The 9,113-nt window shown below is 39.0% G+C and overlaps 1 protein-coding gene across 1 annotated transcript; it reads left to right on the plus strand.

Annotated features, from left to right (window-relative positions):
• Nucleotides 1-263: 263 nt before the first annotated feature.
• LOC148040579 (uncharacterized) lies at nt 264-1,857 on the plus strand. The gene is made up of 3 exons (XM_087664257.1): nt 264-546; nt 620-1,239; nt 1,704-1,857. Exons 1-3 carry the CDS (start codon nt 394-396, stop codon nt 1,855-1,857), a joined length of 927 nt encoding a protein of 308 aa, XP_087520383.1. The 5' UTR covers nt 264-393.
• The last annotated feature ends 7,256 nt before the right edge of the window (nt 1,858-9,113 follow it).

Genomic DNA, 9,113 nt, shown 5'->3' on the forward strand with positions numbered 1-9,113 from the left:
CTTGTTTAGACCATGCATATATAAACATAGAAATTTAAAAAAAAAAACTATTCATTACTGATATTCAAACCATTCAGCAACATATATTATATTTTAATAATCAAATAAACATGAAAATTCATAAGGCAGACCCCCGTAATACATCACCTTGTTTTTAAATATCTAGGAATTAGGCAGGACGTCCAGCACTAGATTACTCGATTAGCTTTGGGCAATGTTAGGATGCGACGGTTGGCTCTTTTCCACGTCATTGGTCCCGGCTGAAGAAAGCTTGTAATAGCGCGAAGCCGACATGATGCACGATTGCACTGCACGCACATCACATTACTAGCTGACTAATCATCCTTGTTATCCATTTCGTGCAGGGCTGCGCTTGCCGACTGTCTTATTAACATGGCGGCCGACGACGATCCGTTCCAGGGTCTAACGCCCCTCTTTGATGATGACCTTATGAGAGCGGACAGTATGTTTGCCTTTTCTAATGAGCAGCCGAGTACACAGAACAATGATCTCTTAGACGAATTTGATTTTGGGGCTGGCAGAAATGTAGGGGATAAGCCGCGATCTGGAGACCGGTGGAGTGATTTCATATGATCATTGATCCAATATATATATGCAGGAGCCAGAGGACGAATACAGTAGTGGTACAGCTATGGCGCCGGAACTGGATCTGACGAGGCAGGCGGGACCGCAGCAAATAGACGGAACTGCAGGAGGGACGTCGGAACAATTAGACGTGCGAGAGTTAGGGCCGCCATACGAGGCCGTTGTCAAACTTCCGCGGTGGGCGCGGGGTATCTCTAGGGCGGGATCACGGGCGCACGGGACGCGTGTTAATCGTCTTACTGCGATGGGCCCACCGTCACAACTGGCTGACGGGACGCCTGTGCCGTCAGGAGGGGCGGACGGAACGCCGCAAGTGCCCTTGCATCTTTTGAATACGTCAGAGCCGGGTACTGACGGCACGACGGCGGAGAATCATGGGACTCTTGACGGAATGGCGTGCAAAGTGCCGGAGAATGTTGATGAGATGCGCCAGGTAGCAGGCAATGATTCGACGACGGTGGCGGAAGGGGACGTCGCAGGCGTCAATCCAGCTGACGGTGAGTCGACGATGTTGCTGGGGTCCTTCGCGACTAGGGAAGAAGCCGATCGGGCTGCCAGCCTTTTCTCGTGGCTTTTCCCGTATACGGATGAAGTCGAAGATCGGACCTACTTATCCACCTTACCTCAACCAAGGTCTCTCTCTCTCCCCCTCTCCCTGCCGCACGCACACAGGCGCACACACATCAGATATGTATATATCACACACATACATACACCCACACATCAGATATATACGTATGTATGTATATACGATATATATGTAAGTGTGGGTGTATGCATGTACGAAAGAATGAATATTTATATCTATATACATACACACACGTGGTTGTGGAGGGGCACTTGGGTCTCCATTCCTCAATAGTTGATAGTATCATGAGCTCTTGCAAGGGAGCTACTATATATATAGCTTCTTGCAATGGGATGGCAACTCCCAAGCATGAGGATGCTTGTTGTCCTCAATGGGTATGGCATGGCTTCCTTTCAAGGGCTCATGATGCTCGTAGTGCTACATGGGAAAGCAATATACAATTCCACAAGATAGACAAACACTTCTTTTGTGTAGCCTTTATCATGTTACTTGTTTTTCTTTCATGCAGTGAAGAGCCAATCATCGACCGTAACGTGCTCGAGATGCATCTTCAAGCACTTGAAAGGGAGCTTGGCTTGGAGCCAAGCAAGTCTCGTCAATGGCTTCCTCATGACTTTTGCACAGACCCATCTTGTAAATGTAACGCTTCACATCCCCCTTAGCAATACGATTCTATTAACCAGGCATACAATGAACTCAAATGCTACACTTACATGCGTTAAGCTCAACCTCGTTTTACCATCGACCTACATGGTCATGGCATGCCTTAATTAGTGTTTCTTTTGAGATTGGATTTTGGTATAATTGTTCAAAATGTCTATCTTAGAGGGCATCTAGGCATGTGAATATTAAACATTTCTTTTGGAAATACCTACATCATTATTGATCACTACATGTTAAAGTGACCAAATTGTGAACCTTGCAAAGTCTCTATTAATTATTTCATATTATGAATTCTATATACACTGAAGTTCAAAGATGATTTGCAAAATTTTATTATAATATATGCAAACTCAAATTTTGAATCTCAGCTACTTGGGAATATGTATTATAGTATTATATGATTACAATAACAAATGTCAATATATATGATACTTGGTGAGATGTTGATTATTGGTCTAAATATGTCATGCATTTGCTACACTACACTTGTTTTAACTCCTTTCTTGCTCAAAGATGTTGAATCTCAAACTTGGTTGCATTTACTATATAGCTTTGAGATAGTCGTAGTGGCCATCTAGATTACCTAGAAAAATGTTCTCTTGTGACATCATTTACAATCTATTAAGCTTGGAATCGTGTAAATATCAATATAGATAACCTATCTCATATCATAGTAAATAAGCTTTATGAGTCTTCTATTTTCCTTTTCTGAAAGACCTGTAGAAATTGAAGAATGGATAGTGTACTATGCAATGCAAATATTGTTCCCACATATGAAATGGTGGCCCCACTCGTATTCGTGCCCACATCTTGGGGCTAAAGGGATTCGGGGTTGATAAATGCTCTACTACACCCCAAGATGTAAAAGATGCAGTTCGTAGATTGCATGTAAGTGTAGTGAAAATGATGGTGAGAGAAAGAGAGAGAGACAATGAGACAATGAGATGGAGAATGAACCACACACTTGTATTGCACACTTTCTTACACACTTGCATTGGAATAGGTGAGAGTACACATATATATACAATGAAGGTTTGGATATGGTAGGTTCTCTTAGTGAAGTATCATCCACATGCTCTATATCCATCTTGTCTAGTTCTCCTAAATATCTGGATATTGTCTTCCTAGATATTCTCCAAGTACATGTTCATATGAGTACATTCTAATATTCTAATATTCCCGCTCTCTAGAAAAGGTTTACAATATCTTCTAACATTCTTCCTCCCTTCTCAAAAGAAAATAGGATTTTCTTTTGCAGTACAAAGACTTTCTACCAATCATTTTGGCTATAAGAGAAGTAAGATTACAATGATGACTATAGCATGAGACCTTGTCCTTTTTGATGCAGAAGATATACATCAATTTTTGCTTGCAATGATTTAAGGGATATAAGTTGATGATGAAGATCTTTGGGCTTTGGTTTGATGGATACCTTGATGAAGAGCTTATCACCATAGTTTGCTTCATGATAGACTTGATAAGAGATGGGCTCATCATATCAATAGATGATATACTTCAATTGGAGCTTAATAGTTGTGGAGTAAAATAACGGTGAGAGTATTTTTGTAGATGGAAATATGATCCCAATGTTACTAGATATCATAGTAAGATAGAGATTGATAAGGTGCTTGTGACATGATCTTTGGGAAGGTTGCTGATGAATATGGTAGATGATGATTTGGGTAAGGAAAGAGATAGACCATTTCATGATGATACTGAGAGAAAATTGGAAGAGAGAGTACTTGTGATTGTTGATGAGGTTATTGCCATGTAACGTAGAATAATGATTGAGATTTGGGTATACAATTAGAGCAAGATGATTGCAAGAGGATGATAGGATAGGATAGGATAGAAAGAAATGATGATTTGATAGATTGGGATTGATGGGACATAAATGAATATAGTGTGGATGGAATGTGATGGTAGGATAACATCTTGTGTAGGGATTCAAGATTGCACATCGAGAAATAGGGATGTGAAAATGAGAAACTCAAGGAGATAGGATTTTTATGTGTACTTGGAAACATTTTGAGAATCCCGAATGTGTAGGAGGAAGCCAAGAGTGTGTGCAATTGCATTTGTTCAAGAGATAGTGGCACACAAGTGAAGTGGAGTGTGTGTGTGTGTAACCATTAGAATATGAGGATATTGAGCCCATTGAGAGGGTGTGAGATAAGGACCAGGATGTGATCTTGAGATTGAAGCAACGTTTAGATAAAGACTAGATGTTGAGTGACAAATGTAAGGAAATAGGGTAGAACATAGAGATGTAAGAGAAGCGAAAGCAATGTACCTGATGAGGGAGTGAATTTGAAGGTTGGTAGAGATATCCAATAAGAGTTGGTGAGGAACAGTAGGTGTATCCACATTGTTAACTAATAGAGTGATGAGGTTTTGCCATCTTCTTGCCACTAAAATACCATTCAAATGTGTTGAAGAATACAATTCAATAGAGAGGCCACGGACAATGCCTTCTTAGGCATGGAGATGTAGAGTACAAAGGGTGTCCCCTTCTTCAATTGTTGTTCCAACCAACTAAGATAGAGCTTATTTCAGTATGCAAGAGAAGAGATTGACATGGATGACAAACATTGTAGTATTGAGAGTGACCATAGAACATGCTAGGATGGATGAGCTGAAAGCACGAGAGTACAAAATGGAAGAGCCATGAGATAGATAGGGATATGAGGGGCCTTTGTTTGGTAGAGGATTGGGGTTGTACATCAAAGAATTTTCTATGTATTCCACTAGTTGACAAGAGAGAGTGAACAATGTACTTAATGAGGATACAAGCATTGAACATATGTGTTGCATGATGTTATCTGACAAGGATAATATAAGAGAGAAGGCTATGATGTGGATAAGGATTAGGAAACGGAGAGAATACTTCAATGAATCAATGATATACCCATAGATAAGTAGTGATATTAACATTCAATCATACCACTACTATGTATTGGTGAGTTCAAAGATTCCCATTATTGTGTGTGTGCATAAGTTACTGAGGATACAAAAGGTGGTGGATGTGTGAAAGCGTGTGTAAACAAGCACTTAGATAGGGCTTAAAAGGCATTGTGGGGTGTGAAAGCGTGTGTAAACAAGCACTTAGATAGGGCTTAAAAGGCATTGTGGGGTGTGAAAGGGGGCTTGAAGAGTATTAAGGTTATAGTAGCTTGATTAAAATATAAGCTAAAAAGCTTATATCTAACAGCTAGCATCGATTTGATCATTGAGCCTTGACAAAGCCAACAAGATAGATGTCGATTCTATTGAGATAGATGTCATTGATTATGCACTTCATCTAGGGCTCTCGAGAATGTTGATTTGCTAGTTGACATTGGTGGGTGAAAATGAGCGATCTAGGACATGATGATGCATGGGGTCAAGTGGGGTAACATATGCAAATATTATTTTTTTGTCTTTCTAACACTTACCCGTAGCGGGAGTCGGGTTGATAGGTGGAAATCCCAAGTGTGGTACGATGCATGTTCAACATGTGGTTGTGATATTTCAATTTTGAGACACATGCCTCATGTAGGAAGGGATATCCTCATACAAGAAATGTGTTCTCGCTTTTGATTTTGAGTCCCTGAGTGGAATTTTACGTGGTAGGGGGCATGTTTGCAATCTACCAACTAAGGGGAAGCTGGGGGTAGCTTGGTAAAATAGGAAAAAAAGTAAAAATGTGAGAAGTTTTTTTCTAAAAGAAGAGAGGGGAAGAAGGGTTCTACACAAGACAATTAGCATATCTAAGAGAGAGAGAGAGAGAGAGAGAGAGAGAGAGAGAGAGAGAGAGAGAGAGAGAGAGAGAGAAGAATCTTGCAGTCTGAAGAGAAGGGAGAAATTTGAAGAAAGAGGTTGTGCAGCTAAAGTTATTGAAGCCATGGAGCATGATGTTAGGGATGTTAAAGCCAATTGGCTAATACGAGTTCTCAGTTTTTAGATGATGGTGATAAGAGTCTTTCTTTTGTCTTGTTTCCTTCTACTGCTACGTGGGGCACAGAGTATGCAGATTTCTTGTAGTGTATGGATATGAGTGAGAGACATCAAAGGTCTGTTCTTCGTCATGTAGAGAGTGATGTATGTTAGTTGTTTGCATGAGGCTTTCTGTCACAAGTGAAAATATGGGTAGATGTTGAATTCGAAAGGATGGGTAGATGTTGAATATGTATTATGGGTAGATGTTGAATGCAGGGCCTCAAGTTAGTGGAAATTCAAAAGGATTTTTAGCTAGGAAAATGATGAATTAGAGCTCATAACATTTGAAGTTTCATAACTCTTCATCAATGCAAGATATGCTAAAATGTATCTACTGTTATACTAAAATGATAATATGAAATCAAAGAAAGTTTCCTCCTTTTTGCAAGTTTATACTTCTTGGAGCAGAGAAGTTATGTGTTTGCTATATAGAGCAGCAGTGTATTTTTGTAGAGCTCAATGAGCCAATAGGTGAATTCAGTAGCATCTACACCACCAACTTGGTTTCCCATGAAAGTCATCATGATTATCCATTGCTATTTCCCATGAAAGTCATCACGATTATCCATTGCTATATCAATGTAAACTTTGTTTTGACGTAGTAATAGAATGCCTACCATAGTGAAATACTTGTAGCAGCTCAATTGGCATGAAAATTCACTGTATAAAGCTTTGGTTACCTACGTTTTTGATTTGTATTTATGTGTGCTCTAAGAAAAGAAGAACAAAAAGGATCTACAATTGATTTTTCACTACTTGAAGCAACCACACTTTGTGGGGTAGTTTCTGCATGGGATTGCCAATCCCTACAAAATAGTTGTGTGAATCTGAAATCTTATGTTATCAAAGTCTCAATCACGGTTGTATCCGCATCAAATCCTCTCTAAAAATGGTAAATTCTGAGCTTGAAGGTTTAAACTGATTAAGTGTTGAGTTGAAGTCTTAGTGAGAAGTGAGTGATCACAAATATTTGATCATGTGTTGAATGGTGCTATCTTGTGGGTCTTGTTGAGGGGAGATCCTAGGTCTTTATCATGTGGTGTTGTCTTGGGGGTTGTTAGAGGCCAACTACCCAATTCACCTACCAATGTAGATGGTGCAGTTGTAAGGCCATCGAGTTTGCCTAATGATGACTGTTACTGAATGGCTACTATTGAGTAGGCCACAAGTGGAGCTGAGTATGCTACGATGGTAATAATTGGAACTAAAGCCATTGATCAGGAGGTTATAGCATCGAATATGGTGGGAGTTGCAAGTCGAGTTGAGTATACTACGATGGTAATAACTAGAACTGAAGCCGTTGATCAAGATGTCATAGCATCAAATATGGTGGTAGTGTTGAATTCTCTCTCTCTCTCTCTCTCTCTGTGTATGTGGGTAGGTGATTATAATGAAGATAGGATTTGGTGAGAAGAGATAGATGAGAATTAAATTGGGGAAGAGAGAAAACAAAAAGAGAAAGAGATTAGGTAAGGAAATCGAGGAGAGAGTATAGCTCAAAATGCGAATGATGGCAAGTAGGTGCACAGAGGAGATAAGGTTGATAATAATGATAAAGAGAACAAATATATATATATATATATATATCTTAAGGAGAGGTGATAATGAAGAAGATAAGAGTAGGTGAAGATGATAAGAATAGGCAAAAATTAGGTGGATAGGATAAGATGAGATCAAGATAATGAGGATAAGGTGCATGTGGATAAGGTTAGTTTACCTTTACATAGACTTGAATTCTATTAATCTACACATAAATAAATTGATTTAGAATTGCATGCAAGAAATGAATCTGAGGATTAACTTGAGTTGAAAAAAGCCAAAACTTAATAACCTAGGCCCTTAGGAGCTTGATGTGCTCTAATACCATGTAGTGAAAATGATGGTGAGAGAAAGAGAGAAAGACAATGAGACAATGATATGGAGAATGAACCACACACTTGTATTGCACACTTAATTGCTTGCAAACTTGCATTGGAATAGGTGAGAGTACACATATATATACAACGAAGGTGTGGATATGGTAGGTTCTCTTAGAAAAGTATCATCTGCATGTTCTACATTCATCTTATCTAGTTCTCCTAAATATCTAGATATTCTATTCCTATATATTCTCTAAGTACATGTTCATATGAGTGCATTCTAATATTCTAATAGTAAGTGCTACCATGAGTTCAAGGATGCATTGGATGCAAAGATTTATGATTTGGGAGATGCATCTTGAAGTGCTAGTGCTAATGGGGATAGTGAGCCCCCTAAGATTTGGTTTTTATGAAGAGATCAAATAGAAGATGAGCGTGGTTTTAACAAAGTCATCTCAGGGCAATTTGTATTAGAGACAATTTTCGTATATAATGATCATGGTCTCGCTTTTATGTTAATCAAAATCTACAACTTGTAATTGTGTGTATATGTGGAACTCTCATCCTAGTTTTTCCATTTTTTAAAAGATCAAAGCACTGCTAAATTCTAGAGTTTAAGATAAAATAATTATACTATATATTATATTCCTATTTCTGTCATTATAAGTCATACTATTGTAATGAACATGTCATGAAAGAGAGAGAGAGAGAGAGAGAGAGAGAGAGAGAGAGAGAGAGAGAGAGAGAGAGAGAGAGAGAGAGAGAGAGAGAGAGAGAGAGAGAGAGAGAGAGAGAGAGAGAGAGAGAGAGAGTGTGTGTGTGTGTGTGTGTGTGCACGCGCACGTGCATGCATTTTTGAACTAAACTAAGCATGCATCTTCCAATGAGAGTTTCTACTAAATTATAGGAAGAGAAGGTTATGTCTAACTGCTATATGGCTTGATTGTATGGATCTTAGAGCACCATTCACATCAATACACAACACTTCTCCCCTTAAAGGAAAAAAGATGGACATCTTATCTATTTTTGGACTTTCCCCAATGTTTGGACATGTTTAGTTTAGGATAATTCTTACGCATCATGTGGGGGGAGGCCATTACATCATAGGGGATAAAATGACCCAACTTGGACTCATCTTGGGGATTGAAATAGCTTTAACACAAGTTGACTCATCTACAAGGAGGGCTAACAACATTCTGAATATGATGTAGCAAAATAGATTGGCTAGATCCACTCATGCACAGTACATCAAGGCACAGACTACATCTCGAGGTCTTGCCTTACATTACATCACTATCCCATGCATTGGTTTAGTTGAGGAATGGTGAATATTTATTAATCTTTTAGAATGGATTTTTTGTGGGTGTTGGCTTCTTGTTCATAAGTGGGCAATGCATTTTTCAAGTCAATTCATACTA

Source organism: Lygodium microphyllum, chromosome 2, assembly GCF_053477565.2.
Source record: "Lygodium microphyllum isolate KBCC chromosome 2, Lygodium_microphyllum_v1.1.10, whole genome shotgun sequence".
Taxonomy (NCBI): domain Eukaryota; kingdom Viridiplantae; phylum Streptophyta; class Polypodiopsida; order Schizaeales; family Lygodiaceae; genus Lygodium; species Lygodium microphyllum.